This window comes from Bos taurus, chromosome 27, assembly GCF_002263795.3.
Source record: "Bos taurus isolate L1 Dominette 01449 registration number 42190680 breed Hereford chromosome 27, ARS-UCD2.0, whole genome shotgun sequence".
Taxonomy (NCBI): domain Eukaryota; kingdom Metazoa; phylum Chordata; class Mammalia; order Artiodactyla; family Bovidae; genus Bos; species Bos taurus.
In genome coordinates this window covers 33059892-33075862 of record NC_037354.1, presented here as the reverse complement: position 1 = coordinate 33075862, position 15971 = coordinate 33059892, and the positions used below count along the sequence as shown (strand labels likewise).

At 55.8% G+C, this 15971-nt stretch overlaps 1 protein-coding gene across 1 annotated transcript in view; it reads right to left on the bottom strand.

The window, feature by feature from the left end:
* The window catches only part of ADGRA2 (adhesion G protein-coupled receptor A2), a 37131-nt gene extending 31229 nt beyond the window's left edge, over positions 1-5902 (bottom strand). The window contains exon 1 of the mRNA XM_024986491.2: positions 5234-5902. Coding sequence (XP_024842259.1) covers positions 5234-5499 — 266 coding nt within the window. The 5' untranslated portion in view covers positions 5500-5902. The remainder of the gene's footprint in view (positions 1-5233) is intronic.
* Positions 5903-15971: the final 10069 nt, after the last annotated feature.

Sequence of the window (15971 nt, the reverse complement as noted above, 5' to 3'; positions counted from 1 at the left end):
AGCGGGGTCCTGGGAGGCCGCCGGGCGTTAGCTACACTCCGCAGCGTCTCTGCTCCCCCACCCCCATCACCCAGTCCTAAAAGCAAAGGAATGTTCTGGAGTTTGGGAAGGATGGGGGCCCCCCGGAGGAGGAGGAGGGAGGAAGGGGAGGAGGCAGCTTTGTCCTGTCAGTGTCTAAGCTCTAAATAGAACAGAGTGGCTGGGCTGGGGGAATGAAAATAAACAGCCCCTCTGAACAGCCCCGTCTTAGCCGTCAACCGGATTTTCCTTCTGGTTCCCCAGCCCAGGGCCATTTCCCTCCCCTCCCCTCCCCTGCTCTCCGTCTGGGCCCCTGGAGGCCAAGGCTCTACCTCGGGGGTGGGGGGGAGGGGTGGAATGGGGGAGTGAAGGGGGGGTCTCAGTCCAGGCTGTGTGGCCTTGGGGAACTCGCCTCCCCTCTCTGGGCTTTGGGGATGACATGCTTGCCGGAATGGAAGGATGGAGATCAACTCAGAGGTGGCTGGAACTTTTTCTCCTTCAGGAAAGAGTTCTTACCCCAATGACTCCCATGTGGCATAAACTTAGGAACACTTGCTCCCTTTAAACACATGACCCCAAATTTAAGGGTCAATTTATGGTGAGGTTCAAATTACACTGGTTTGCCTGTGCCTTTGGGGGAAATTCTCAGACTCACCAGGACTAAGGATTGCATCCCAGCTCACCTTCCCACACCCCCGAAAGCCCAGCCCAGAGGGGTGAGCTGTAGTAGCAAAAACAGACTTCCTTGGGGGGTCAGGAGTGGCTGGGTTCTTGCATGGGTTCCGAATAATTCTGCAAATAACCCATTCTGGGTCCTGGCCCCACTCGGGATGAATGGGGGTTGAATTTTAGGTCCACTGTCTCAGGTGCAAGAAGGACTCAACCCAGGGAAGCATGGAGGGCTCTGCTGTCTGCCTGGTGCTTCTGAGATGAGACCCTGGGCCCTGTACCTATGGGCAGGGTTCCTAACACCTCTGGGAATGGCTGATGAGTCCTGGAACCTGGGCTCTGGTGGCCATCAGCAACTCCAGGAGGTGGTCGGGGGAGAGTCAGGGAGGCACATGGATTTCTTCAGGGCTCCTCACTTCAGACAAGCGGGGGGTCCCAGAGCCCCCCTAAAGGGAGAGTGTGTTGGAGTCCTGGGCCTCTTCCCTCTCCTTCCTTCCCTCTTTTCTCCTCGCTCCCTCCCCCACCCCCCTCCTCTCCCGCACAAAAGCTCTCTGTACACAGCCACTTCCTCTGGCTGCTGTCTCTGAGCCCAGACCTTATGAGAACCATATGGGGGAAAGAGGGTGGAAGGGAAGGGGGTGGGGAGGCCGCGTGGGCCCGCCCCTTCAGTCAGCATCTCTCCCCTCCCCTCGGGGCTCCTTGCAGGCCATTGGCACACTTTGCCCCCAGCTCCCCCAACTGGACCCCATGGCTGGGATGAGGGGTGCTTAAGGGAGGGCACAAGGGGGCTGTGGGGAGGGCTGGGAAGGGGCCTCCCTCCCCCATGGTGCTCTGAAGACCACCAAACTCACAGCAAAGGGGCCTAGCCACCGTCAGGCACATCTGCAGGGCCCAAGCTCCTTCTCTCCTGTGGGATCAACCTATGTGGTGGGCAACCCCCCAGACTGAGTGGATGAGGATTCCTCAACTGTCCCATGCCTGCCTCCCATCCCCACCCAGCCTTGGAATGTTCCCAGGTCAAAGGGGCCTGGGTCCTGCTGGGAAGGAACCGGGTTTTCTAAATCAGCCTTTGTGTCCATTGGCTCCCAAGTCCAGCCAGGTGAACACTGACTCTCTTACCTGAAAGGAACACGAGGGGAACCCCACCAGCTAATCCTGACGCTGGCATCAGCCAGCTAAACTGTGCGGCTCTGGGGCAAGATGTGGCCTTCTGCCCACCTGGCCTCAGTTTGCTCAGCTGTCAGATGTTCATGTAGGGGCTGGACCTGCTGGTCTCTTAGGTCTGTTTTGGCCCAGGGCGCCCAGAAACTTATGACACTGCCCAGTATCCTCTGAGGGCCTGCTCAGAGGTCCTGGGAGGTCCTCAGGAGAGATTTCCTTCTAGAGTTATCCATTATCAGTCTCTTCGTGGAATCCCTGAATATCCCCTCTCCACTTTCCCCATCTCCGTAACTCCCAGAGCCCAGAATCAGAGGACAGGCCCATCAGCTGCTGCCTAGGGGTGAGCAGGGGGCTCACAGTGGTCTGTGTCTGCATCCCCTGCCTGTGATAAGCCACTCTCCCCCATGAGAACTTGCCCCTCAAGGGAGGCCGGTAAAGGCTCCTGCTCTGGGCTGGGGGTGGGGTTGGCGGGGACATGCCCACAGCTGCCCCCTGGACCAGCTGTGAGACTAGGGGGTGGGGTGGGCAGACGGATCAGGAAGAAAGCCAAGAGTTCTACTTTCCTGGAAAAACTGCGAATGAAAATCCATTAGAGGAAAGAAAAAAAAAAAAAAAGCCAAGGGTGGAGAGAGGGGCCTGCAAAACAGAAGGCAGGACGCAGATAACGGGGTGGGGGCGGAAGGGTTTTCCCTGAGGTGAGCGGCTCTGTTGACAGGGTTGCCCCTGATCAGCCTGGAGGCTGGCTGCAGACGGGCACCTTATCTAGCACTTTCTCTGCCTGGAGAGTCTGCCAGGCTTCCCAAAGTGAAGGCCCGACTTTCCCCTGCCCGCCCAGGACCCACATGGGCAGGGCGGTGCGTGGAGGGGACTGAGAGCTGGCGGCCCATTCTGGAGGAAAACGGGAGGAGAGAGGGGAAAGCTATAATGCAAAGGTTACTGGCCCAAGTCCATTGTTTGCCCTAGGTCATGGGCAGAAAGGGGAAAGGAGAAATTTTGGGGGAAAAAAATAATAAAGGAGGGAAGGGTTTGGGAGGGTGTGAAGGTTTCCGCGCTCTCCGCCTCCATTTGCAGCCAGACTGGAGTGGCTGAAGCCCCTTCCCAGCCCTTCTTCCCTTGAGATGCATGCTGGCTAGGGATGGGTTTACTGGGGGCACTGAACCCCCAGAAAAGAATCCTTGCCCAACTTCTGCTGAAGGAGAATGTGGGCTCTTTTCCTTTAAAAGCCAGCTTGGGGGATGGGTTGCAGTCTGGATCCGGGTTAGGTGGAGTCCGTGGGGTGGTCTCTGAAGCAAATGTCCGTGGTGGGTCCCAGTCTCACCCCAGGGCAGGCTGACGGGCCAGCGGGCTCTCAGGGTGCTCCAGCTTGGCCTGCCCTGTCCGTTGTCCCTGCGGAGATGTCTAGCCAGGCTGAGGGGTGGGGGGCTGTTCTTTGGAAGGTATCTTGGCCCAGGTAGGTCAGTGGCCTGGGACAAAAGGGGGGCGGCCCTTCCTCTGGGGATGGTTAAGGATGGGAAGGTGAGCTAGGAGTCCTGTTGGCTGCCACCCTATCCCCATATCTTTTCACCCAGCGTCTCTCTTGCTGAGAACGTATCTTCTCACCCCACGCTGTCTCCTTGGAGTGGCATCCATGGGAATTAGCCGTGGCTGGAAAGCATTAGTTGCCCAATCATTCTAAGATGTGCTGCAAAACCACCTTTAATGTTTTTCCCCTTCTTTCTGCCGTCAGTACGTTAGGATGCCCTAATGGCAGCACATGTGTGTGAGCAGGGCTGAAAGATCCAGGGCACACATGCACACACACCCCTCTCGGAGCTCAATTCTCATCGCCCAGCAGGGACTCACACAGACACACTGGCCCAATCATTCCACACAGCAAGCATTTTTCTCCTCCAGAAGTGAGTGGGCTGGGGAATGCCCAGGCCTGTCTGGACACTTCCACACCAGTGGACTCTCAGGGGGACGGGAATCAGCTGCCACAGCTGTCTTCCCAGGCCATGGCCCTATCCCCTGAGTGGCGGGAACCCGGGAGAGAGCAGAGGGACACGGCTTCCACCCCGCTAATACACACAGGCACACACCCACCCCAGGCTGGGGAGAATGCAGGCCAGGCGGCCAACGTCAGAGGCTGACCAGTCGTGTCCTGTCAGGAAGCGCACAGCCTCTGAACTCACCCAACCAGAGTCGTTACTGTATTGTTCTGGACACAATCGGATAGACCCTGAGCCAGCTCCAACTCCAGGGCAAGGGGTGGTGGGGAAACGGTCGCCACCAGGGTCAGGAGGACAGGGAAGGGGAAGCGGCTTGGAGGCTGGGTCTAGGACAGGACAGGAAGGGGCCGCCGCCAGGGCCGGACCCCCCACTCCACGGCATGCGTGGAGCTCCGAGCACGTGGTCCGCGCAGGAAATCGCTGCGGTGGGGAGCGGTCGCTAATTCTCCTGCGGGCTGGCGGGATCTCGGACCCTCGTTGGGGAGGCTGGGGGTCGGGTTGTGGCGCAGCGGGCAGAGCCGGTTGCCAATGAGGGCTTAATAAGGCCCGGGCTGAGAAGGGAACGACGGGATGACGGAGGGAGTTTGGGAGGCAGCCTCCTTCCCCTCCGCCAGGTTTCTTTCTCTGCAATCTGCGCGAAGAAGTCAATCGCGAAACGGCCAAAGTTCGTCTTCACATCCGAGAAGGGAGGGAGGAGGAAGGGATGCAGGACTAGGAGCACAGGTCAATTCACAGATGCGCGCGGCGGGACAGGGGCCCAAGAGGAATCGGGACGCCGGGGGTTCTCGTTCACATTAGAAGCGCCTGCACCCCAAGGATAGACATTTTTCCGAACCCACCCTCCTGCCTGAGCTAGAGAGACGGGCTGCAGGCCGGGCTGGCAGGCCCCGGGGTCGGATGGGGCGCCCCCATCTGGAGGATCCAGGCCCGCGGGCTGAACCCGGGAAACTCCCCCAGTGCGTCCAGGGACGCGTCCGCGGTGGTGACGACCACAGGCACCTACTGGGCCGCAGGCGTCGATCTCCGCTGAGCCCTCCTCCCATCCCACCCACCTTAGGTCCCCGAAGTCCGCAACACCAGCCCCGGCTAGAAAGCCAAGGGGTCTGGGCGTCCCGCCAGCGCGCGTTCCCCTTCACCTGTACAGGTGAGTGGGCGCCCCGCGGTGCCTCTCTTTGGGGCGCATCCGTCCCCAGTGCTCCTTCCTCCCTCCTTCCACGCCTGGAGCCCTAATCTTTCCCCTGCTTCTCCCAAGCCTCCTTTCTCGGCTTCTGGACTCAGGCCCGAAGTCTCTGAAGTGGTGGAATCGTCTCTGTCCCCCATTCCCCAGCCCTCCCGTCTAGTCTCCTGTCGTGCCTTCGTCGGGACTGGGGCCCGGCCGGACCGAGTAGGGTACTCACAGGGTAACGGTGCTGTTCGGCAGAAGGCCGGGATCGGGAGGCTCCGGGAGGTCCCCGCCGCCGCACACCACCCTCCTGCGCGCCGGGTTGGGGGCGCCGCCGCTGAGCCCCTTCGGCCGCTCCCCCGAGCACTTGCAGCTGCGGATGGGGACCGGGCAGCCGGGTGCGCCCCGAGTCTCGGGCGTCAAAAGCAGCAGCCAAGGCAGCAGCAGCGGCAGCAGCAGGCGCGCGGGCGCCCCCCGCATCCTGCGTCCCGCGGCGCCCATCAGCCCATCGCCCCGCGGGGACCCACAGCGCCAGGGCTAGTCTGCGCGCCGGCCGGAGGGATCCGGGCGGGCGGGAGGCGTGCTCAGCGGGGGCCCGGGGCGCCCGAGGGCGGGGCGGGGGGCCCTGGGCGGAGGCGAGCCCCGGGGTCCCCGCCGCCGCGCCCCGGGGACATGTCCGGCGAGCGCCCCGGCGGGGAGGACGCGGGCGCGGCTGTCAGCGCGGCGCTGACGGCCCCCGGCGGCGCGGCCCGACTCTCGGCGCCGTGCGCCCGGGCCGGATGAGGCCGGGCCCCTCTGCGTCGCCTGCTCGCTCTGCGCGGGGCTGGGACCTAGCGGATCGCGCCGGGCTCCTGCCGCCGCCGCCGCCGCCGCCGCCGCTCCGTGCCATGGATGGAGGCAGCTCGGCGCGGCGCCGCTGCCGCCGCCTCCAGCCCCCGCCCGCCCTCCCGAGAGGGCGCCCTCCCCTCGCCAGCTCGTCCGTCCGCGAGGCCCTAGCGCCTCCCGATGCGCGGTCAGGCCGCTGTCCTCCTCCTAGTCGCCGCCGGCCCGCCGGGGAGAGGCCCCGCGCGTCCCCCACGCCCGCCCTGACCCTGGACGTCTCCCGGCCGCCCCTCTCCCCGGAGCTGAGGTTCTTCCTCTCCACAACCACAGCCAACCGCTAGCACTTCCCACGGAATCCTGCCTCACTCTTGCCCGTCCAGCCTGCACCCCGATGCTTCTGGGGCTTTCATCGACCCGCGGGCTTGACCAGAGATGTCCCTGGGTGGGAATGAACTTTGTACCCCGCTCCAGGGTTGCTGAGACTCGGCTTCCCCTGACCCCTGACCTGGTGGGCCAGGCTGGAAGCCAGGCGCTCACTCTCGCAGCCCTGCTCCAGTCAGCGCAGGATATATACAAGCTGGAGACGAAGGAGGCTCTCGGATCCTCCGGGTGACCTCGCCCAGCGGGGGTTGCATGTCATTGGGCCAGGAGGGGTCAAAGGCCGAGACAGGTCAGATCTAGGGGCCTAGCTTTTCCACAACCCTGTGCGTGCGCAGGCGCGCGCGTGTGTGGAGGGCGGGGGGCGTGGGTGGGTGGGAATGAGCAGAACTGAGAAGGCAAAAGCAGGGATTCCCACTGGCTGTGGTAAGAGCACTGCAGTGAGTCAGGAGGGCCCGGTCTGGGCGGCTCTGACTAAGAACACAGTCCCTAACATCGTGGGGTGTCAAATCTCCGCAGTCCAAAGGGGCCCTTCCGCCCCCTGGTTTGTGACTGCAAGTTTTGGCCTGAGAATGAGTGAGTGGGCGGGGGCCACTCAGGTGGCTATGAAAACTCTCAGTGAGTCTTAGAGGGGCTGGAATGCAGGCTGGGAACCCGGCTGGGGACAGAGGGTAGCGTGAGGTGTGGCCCAGTGAGCCTACGTCCTCAGTTTCCCCACGAAGGCGGCCTTTTCTGCCACTTAATAGCACCTTTGCGGTGGAGATGCAGGCTGCTGGGGTTTGGGGGACCCCTGAGGCGAGCCCCCTTTCCCCCTCCTCCGTTGGGCCACCAAAGTGGTCTCTCTGATGACTGCCGCCTTCTCTGGTGCCGTGGGTGTGTGTGGCACCTTTTCCAGCACGGTGGCCTGTCAGCGGGGTTCCCCCCACCCACCCCCTTTCCTGGGAAGGGTTTCTTTCCCTTGTGTGGGCGGCAGACGCTGAGCCCAGACACGGACTTCTTCTGGCTCCACAAGCCTCTCCCAGTTGCAGGCTCTGGTTCCTTCAACTTCCAAAGATAAATAAATAGTGATTGCAAATGGAGCAAGGGAGAAGGGGACGGCCCCCCTCCCCCCAGCAGGAGCCCTCCTCAGGGCGGGCGCAGGAGCCAGGCCTGCATTCCTGGGAAGGGTCGTCACAGAGCCACGGCCCACAGGCAGGTCTGCCACCGGCCCTCCTGTTCCCAGGCCGGGGAACTTCTCAGAGAAGAGCAGGGGACGCCTCGGTCCGGGGTCACACAGCCCTCCTGTCATTTCTTCTTCTTTTTTTTTTTTTTTTTGCTCAGCGGAGACACTCTAAGTCCGGAAAGGAATTCCACTGCAACAGCCGCTCTCTGAGGCTGAATCGAGGCCAAATGACATTTAATGAGGCAGTGATTCCTCACAGGTGGGAATGAGGCTCGGGGTGGAAACAGTTGCAAAATGCTGTCCTGTCCTGCTGGTCATCCCTTTTGATCTCTCTTCCCGTCCAGAAAGGTGATGGATGAGCGGTAGAGACAGGGTTGGGGACTTATCCTCCGCTTCCTTTTTTTGCATGCTGTTTTCTCTGAGCCACTCAAAGCTTTCCCCATGAGAAACCTTCCTGGTTATCTGTTCTCAGAGATACAGGCTGGAATGAATGAGTTGCCTGCATGTGCTGAAGTTTGTTTGGGATAGAAAGATGACTCAAGCTGAGCTCCCACCCTCATGACATCTGGTTAGGAAGCTGGGCCCTGGCCCTGATCGTGTGGGATAACCTCTTCATTGAACTCGGGATAAGGTAGCGTGATACAGGGAGAAGGCTGAATTAATCCTGCCTGAAACAAAATGGGGGGTGAGGAGGCCTGATCAAAAATGTTAGTCCAATCTGGGGCAGAAATGTAACTCACCACAACTCACCAGACCATTGTTGTCCCCTTAAGGGCCCTGGGGCTCGCACCCTCTAAGCCCTCTCTCAAGAAGCTTTCCTTGGGACTTTCTGGCCTGATCCCTGGTAGGGGAACTAGAATCCAACGTGCTTCGGAGCAACTAAATCTGAGTGCTGCAAATAAAGAGTCCGTGAGGCGCCACAAAGATTCTGCGTGCTGCCATGAAGACCCGACTCAACCAAATAAACAAATAGAGGAAAAAATGTCCAAAAAAAAAAAAAGACAGAGTTTGCCTTTGCTGGGTGCTAGCTGCTGGCTAGCCTCTCTCTTGCCTCCACCCGCAATGCTGATCCATTCCCCTTCGTCAGGCAGTGGCTGGGGGGCTCTTCTCCCATGATTGACCAGACCCTCCACTGGGGGCAGCTGAGAGTGGAAGATGGGGGGTCACGATCCGTGTCCCCTTCCTCCAAGCCCAGAGCAGACCAGAGCTAGCACAGGGCAGCCAGCGTTTACTGAGGGCTTGTTATGTGCCGGGCACCTGCAACTACATTTTAGGAGAATTAGCTCATTTTGTCCTCATACCAGGGTGAAGATGGCTGTTTTAGTGGACAGAAGGGGAAGAGGCACCCTGAATAGTAAACTTGCCCAAGGATACACAGCCCGGAAGTGATGGAAATCAGGATTTTTAAATATAAATGTATTTATTTGTTTTGGCTGTGCTGGTCTTCACTGCCATGTGGGATTTTCTCTCTCTTTTTTTTTAATTAATTTTATTTTGTTTTTAAACTTTACATAATTGTATTAGTTTTGCCAAATATCAAACTGAATCCGCCACAGGTATACATGTGTTCCCCATCCTCAACCCTCCTCCCTCCTCCCTGGGCTTTTCTCTAGTCACAGCAGGTGGGGACCACTCTCTAGTTGAGGTGCTCGGGCTTCTCTTTGCGGTGGCTTCTCTTGTTGTGGAGGACGGGCTTTTGGCGCTTCAGTAGTTATGTTTCCAAGGCTCTAGAGCATGGGCTCAGTAGTTGTGGCACAGGGGTTTAGTTGCTCCGTGGCATGTGGAATCGTCCCAGACCAGGGATCAAATCCATGCCCCCAGCATTGGCAGGTGGATTCCTTTTTTTTTTTTTTTAACTATTTTTAATTAAAAAATTTATTTTATTTTATTTATTTGGCTGCACCAGGTCTTAATTGTAGCTTGTTCCCTGACCAGGGGTTGAACTCGGGTCCCCTGCATTGGGAGCTCAGAGTCTTAGCCACTAGACCATGAGAGAAGTCCCAGCAGGTGGATTCTTAACCACTGGACCACCAGGGAAGTCCCAGAGTCCAGTTTTAACCACTGAGCTTTATAATTTCTGGGGTAGGAAGGTGCCCTCAGTAATCACTCCAAGAAATCCCCTTACTTCTGCTTAAGGTTGTCTCATTTTGATTTTCTGGCCCTCTCTGAGCTGAACCTTTACAGACATCCACCCCCCAAACCATAGCTAGTGGTAGAATGGGGATACCCAGTCCTTATTCTTCTAGCAGAGTCAAGGGAGACAGAAACTTTCCCAAGGAGCTCCACACCTCGGCTAGAAGAGAATAGTCTCTAAAGACTATGAGAGAGACTTCCCTGGTAGTCCAGTGGTTAAGACTCTGAGTTGCCCATGCAGGGGTCTTGGGTTTGATCTCTGATCAGGGAATCAAGATCCCACATGCCTCGTAGCCTGTCCAAAAGATAAAAATATATACATTTTAAAAAATAAAATGAAGGCTATGAGAGATTATAAACACATATAGAATCAGAGCTCACAATATCCAACACCTCCCAGTTCCAGGCCCTGGTCTCTTCTCCTGGCCGTCAGAGGCCCCACTCAGGATGTCTGAATTTAATTGTTAGTTTTTCCAGTTCCCTCTGTGCCTTCTCATGCCAGAGGCAGGATCCTAACAGAGACCCAGGATAACAGTGGATAAGGTCATGGCCCATAATTGGATCGATAATGCCAGCATGACTTTTCTCCAGGGCGCCATTAATTTAGAAAGACATGGAGGCTCAGAGCCTGTGAACACCACCCCTTTATCCCACCTCCCCACCAGGAAGGCTCTCTGGGGTGGTCCTCTGAGCTCTGTCCTCTCTTCCTTGTCCTGAACTTCCCCATGGGGACTCTGCTAAGCCGCCCGTCCTGTTGAACTCTGACACTGAAGGTTCATGGCAGAGTGCTCATGCCTCAACCGGAAGGAATGAATAGGAACTATGGGAAGCTACCCAGATAAGTATTTGGACCTCTAAGGACTTCCCTTCAGAGATCGACATCGCCCCCTACGAGGTGCCTGTGTATACTTTAGACCCTCCCACAGGAGGGACTCATAATCTCTGTCTCCATGAAAATCTGACTCACCCTTTAAGTGAAATGATGGATGACTTTCTGCACCATGACTGTGTCATGCTTAAGAGCATGAGACTGAAGCTAGATGCAAATCCCAGGCTCTCCATTTTATTGGTCTTGTGACTTTGGGCAACTCACTTAATCTGCCTTGGCCTCAGTTTTCTCATCTGTGCAATGGGGTGAAAAAATATTTACTTCAGAGGGCCGTGTTGATGATGTCAGTTACTTGTCAAAGGTGCCTGTGTGATATACTATAACAATAGGTTTGCTCTTTTAAACAATGAATGAATGGATTTTCTTTTCTTGCCTGTGCGGGGTCTTTGTTGCCGAGTGAGGGCTTTCTCTAGGTGCGGGGTCTACTCTCCAGTTGTGGTTCATGGGTTTCTCACGGCAGTGGCTTCTCTTGATGCAGAGCACAGGCTCTAGAGTGTGGACTCAGTTGTTGAGGCTCACGGGCCCGCTCCACGGCATGTGGGATCTTCCCAGACCAGCGATGGAACCCGTGTCCCCTGCGTTGGCAGGTGGATTCGTAACCACTGGACCACCAGTGAAGTACTGTATTGGTCTTCATGTCCACCCATTCCTGACCCCCAGCTCCTAAAACCCTTGGCATTTACTGAGGGACAGGAGTATCTTCTGTTACTCGTCTGGGTTTATGCTCAGCTGAGTTTATGCTAACGAGGGTTGTACTCTTAGCCTCAGGATGGGGGCTGGTCAAGACGTCTTGAACAATAAGATTCAGAGAGCGTCTGGGTTGGTGAACAGTCACGGTGGCGGGAGGGAGCCCACCCAGGATGGGCATGGAAGCTCCATGCCCCACCCCCCTGCCCACACCCTGCCCTACGAATTGCTTCCACCTGGCTGGAAGTGGAAGCGATGAGTTGTATCCTTTTTTTATATATAATTAAATTTATTTATTTTTAATTGAGGGATAGTTGCTCTATAATATTGTGTTGGTTTCTGCCATACATAAACATGAATCAGCCATAGGTATACTTATGAGTGATATCCTTTATAATAGACCAGCAAATGTGAATAAAGTGTTTTCTTGAGTTCCATGAGCTGTTCTAGCAAACTATAGACTTGAAGAGGGGGTCACAAGAATCTCTGATTTATAGTCAGTCAGTCAGAAGTATGGGCGCCCCAGGACATCTGAGGTAGAGGCAGTCTTGGGGAACTGAGCCCTTAGCTTGTGTGGTCTATGTAAGGTAGTCAGTGTCAAAGTTGAATGAAATTATAGAACTCCCAGTAGGGGCTGAAGAATTGGAGAGTTGACTGGAGTCAGAAAACACCCCAGGGACTTCCCTGGTGGTCCAGTGGCTAAGACTCCGTACTCCCAGTGCAGGGGACCTGGGTTCAATCCCTGGTCAGGGAACCAGATCCACAGGCCACAATTAAGAGTTTGCATGCTGTAACTAAAGATTCCATGTGCCACAAGGAAGGTTGAGGATCTCATGTGCTGCAACTAAGACCCAGTGCAGCCAAATAAATAATAGTAAATTAAAAATAAAACAAAACACCAAGCCTGACACATTCACATGCTCAGTCAATGTCAATAGGCTGGCTGCTGTGTTTCTTATTGGAACCTGCTTGGTTTTGTCCTGTTATAGTTCACTGTTTACCTATTTCACTCTCCCACTAGAACAGAAGGTCTAAGAGGAGGCTATTATTTTCTTTATTTCTACGATTTCCAGCCTGTTTTAGTGACCAACGAATAGAAGAGACATTTAATTAACTTGCTCAGCAAAGTGTTCCTGAGTTTTTAATTATTTAAACAACAGTTACTGGGCATTTACCATGTGCCAGACACTGTTTCGAGCACTGAATATACAGCAGTCAGTGCATAGACGATAAAGTCCATGGTTTCATGGAGGTAATGTTATAGCAGAGGGAGCCAGATAATATGTAAGTAAACCAATGAATATGTTCATCTAGTGGGTGAGGAGAAGATCAGTGAAGCAAAATTAAACAGGGTAAGGAAATGGGGGAATGGAAGCAACCTAAGTGTCCATCAAATGATGAGTATATAAAGAAGATGTATATATACAATGGAATACTACTCAGTCGTGAAAAAGAAGGAAGTTTTGCCACTTGTAACCGCAGAGTGAACTTGGAGAGAAGTACACTAAGTGAAATAAATCAGACTGAGAAAGACAAATACCATACAATAGCACACTTATATGTGGAATCTAAAAAATGTAACAGACTAGTGAATATAACAGAAAAGGTGCAGACTCACAGATAGAGAGAACAAACCAGGGGTTATCAGTAGTAGGGAGAGGGAAGGGAGGAGGGTCAATATAGGGGCAGAAGAGTAAGAGGTACAAACAGCTACATATAAAAGAAACTCTGAGGATATATTATGCAATGTAGGGAATATAGCTAATATTTGGTAATAACTATAAATGGAATATGGGCTTCCCTGGTGGCTCAGCAGTAAAGAATCTACCTGCAATGCAGAAGACGCAGGAGACCCAGTTTCGATCCTTGGATCAGGAAGATCCCCCCCGCCCCGAAGGAGGGCATGGCAACCCACTCCAGTATCCTCGCCTGGAGAATCCCACGGACAGAGGAGGTAGGCCACAGTCCATAGGGTGGCAAAGAGTCAGACATGACTGAAGTGACTGAGCATGCGTGCATAAATGGAATATAACCTTTAAAATTGTGGATCACTATATTGTACACCTGTAACTTATATACTATTGTACATTAATTATACTTCAATTAAAAAAAAAAAAGAGGTGAGGAAGGCCTCTCTGACAAGGTGATCTTAGAGCAGAATTCTGAAGGAATGAGGGAAGAGGCCCAGGGATTTGGGGGGACAGGGCAGCACGGTGGGAGGTCCCCAGCTGTGACCCATCAAGGAAGAGTCAGCGACAAGTGTGGCTGCCCTGCCGGCAGTGAGAGGGAGGGAAAGAGGGTGGTGGACACGGCATCCTTGACCTCAGGTCTGGATCTCATAGGGCGTTGAAGGTCACAGGAAGAATGTTGGATTTTATTCTGAACGAGAAGAGAAGTCTAGAGAGTTTGAAAGGAGGAATGACCTGATCTGAGCTGGGCTTTCACATCTCCTCTCTGCCTCCTGTGTGGAGGATGACTCTGGTGGGAGGACCACGGGGCCCGGAGACTGGCTCGGAGGTCGGGGTGACAATTCAGTGGGTGAAGGAGGTGGTGAGGGAGGTGGGGTGTGGGTGGAAAGTGCGTCCAGTGGGATCCCTGACACAGTGAGTGGAGTGAGAAAAATCTGTCCAGGAGGGCTTAGGCTGTGAGAATGGAATCCCGTTTATGAAGCTGGAGAAGACTCAGGAAGGGTCAGATTTAGGGAGAAAAATCAAGCGTTGGGTCCATCACTCTTTGGACCTGGGGGAGTCCAGCTTGGTGCCCTCATGGAGTCGATGGGCCAGTTAGGAGAGGCCGGGATGGACACGAATGGGTGTCCAATCACACACCGTGACGAGTGCTGGGAAGGGAAGGGGACCTTCAGGAGCCCCACGGGGGCGGAGGACCCTGAGGGGGTCAGCACAGGCCTCTGAGGAGGTGACAGTTCAGCGGCCTGGAGGATGATCAGGCCTGGGGCAGGGAGGAGCTTGGCGCCATGGGCTCAGGACAGATGCCTGTCCCTGTGGGGAGCAGGGTCAGGGAGGGTGGATGAGGGCCCCCTCCTGCTCCTGCCTCTCTCCGGCCAGCCCTCGAGCCCCCCGTGAGCTCCTGGGCGCCCCAGAGCTCGGGGACACTGTGTCTCTCTTGCCCGGGATCTCCCAGGGGGCCTCTCGTCAGGTCAAGGTTCGGGGGGCTTTCCTGGTGCCCATGACGCCTCACTTCCCGCCTGGTGCTGGGGCTCCTTGGGGCCCGTGATGGTTGTTTAGATCTTTCTCCCCCACCCCCCAGCCAGGGGCTGCTCCAGCCACAGCCTTTCTGCTCAGAAGCACCGAGAGGATGGGGCCGGGGCCCAGGCCCAGGCCGGCAATCCCTCCCGGAGCCCTACCAGGGTCAGAGTATTCAGGGTCTAGAGGGGTGGAAGCAGCTCTGGCCAGAAGAGTGTGTGTGAGTGTGTATGTGTGTGAGCGTATGTGTGTATGAGTGTATTGTGTGTGTGAATGTGAATGTGTATGTGTGTGTGAGTGTATGTGTGTGTGTGAGTATATGTGCGTGTGTGAGTGTATGTGTGTATGAATGTATTGTGTGTGTGTGTATGTGTGTGAGTGTGAGTATATGTGTGTGTGAGTGTACATGTGTGTGAGTGTATGTCTGTGTATGAGTACGTGTGAGTGTATGTGTGTGTGCGAGTGTGCGTGCACGAGTGTGTGTGTGTATGTGTGTGTCTGAGAGAGAGAGAGTGTGTGTGTGTGTATGTGTGTGAGTATGTGAGTGTATGTGTGTGTGTGAGGTATGTGTGTGTATGTGAGTGTGTGTGTATGTATGAGTGTGTGTGTATGAGTGTGTGTTTGTGTGTATTGTGTGTGAATGTATATGTGTGTGTGTACGTGAGTGCGAGTGTATGTGATGTGTGAGTGTATGTGTATGTGTGAGTGTGTATGTGTGTGAGTACATGTATGTGTGCACAAGTGTGTATGTGTGAGTGTGTGAGTGTATGTGTCTGTGTGTATGAGTGTGTGTGAGTATGTGTGTGTGTGCATGTGTGACTGGGTGTATGTGAGTGTGTATGTGTGAGTGTATGTGTCTGTGTGTATGAGTGTGTGTGAGTATATGTGTGTGCGTGTGTGACTGGGTGCATGTGAGTGTGTATGTGTGAGCGAGTGAGTGTGTGTGTGAGCGTGCGTGTGTGGTGGGGAGGGCTCACTGGCCACCCGCCTCTCCGTGCTGGGCGGGGGCGCTCCGTGGCGCCCCTGGGTGGGCCCGGCTCTCGGGACATCCCCCCCACGGCGGCCGCCCCGTGCCCTGTGGTGGGCAGTGTCAGTCCCCGGTCAGTCTCCGCAGCCCAGGGCCGAGGCTCGCATGTCCGCCCCCGTTGTACCCCAGGGAGGCTGAGGCAAACAGAAGAGGAGCAGACAGCTGGTGGTGGAGGATGCGGTGTTATTCTGGGCAGGTGGCCTGGCAATGTCTGGGGTCACCCCCCGGGGCTCCGGGCTGGGTGGGGGGTGATTCTTCCCCTTCAAAGCCTGTGGCAGGGAGGCCCAGGTTGAGGCAAACCTCAAACATTTGTCTAGAGCCGAGCCTGCTTCCAGCCCTCACCACTATTTACAAGAATTATTTTTATCAAAGGAATACACACATATGGTGAAGAAGTGGAACAGCGCGCAAGAGCTTGTAAAGAGAAGCAAGGCAGGGCCTCTTTCCAGTCCTCCTGCTAGCGGCGGCTGTGACCTGGTCCTCCTTAGACCTCTCTGCTCTTTGTGGACGCAGCCTGGGAAGGAGGCCTCGGGGGTGGGGTGGCTTTCTGGAGCGGCCCCTCCCAGAGGCGGTCCTTAGATTCCCAAGCCCGATCCTCTGGGTCACTGTCACCTCTCCCAGCGCCACCGCCCCCTGCCCGTAGGTCACTTCCCGCCGCCTGCAGCGCGTGGG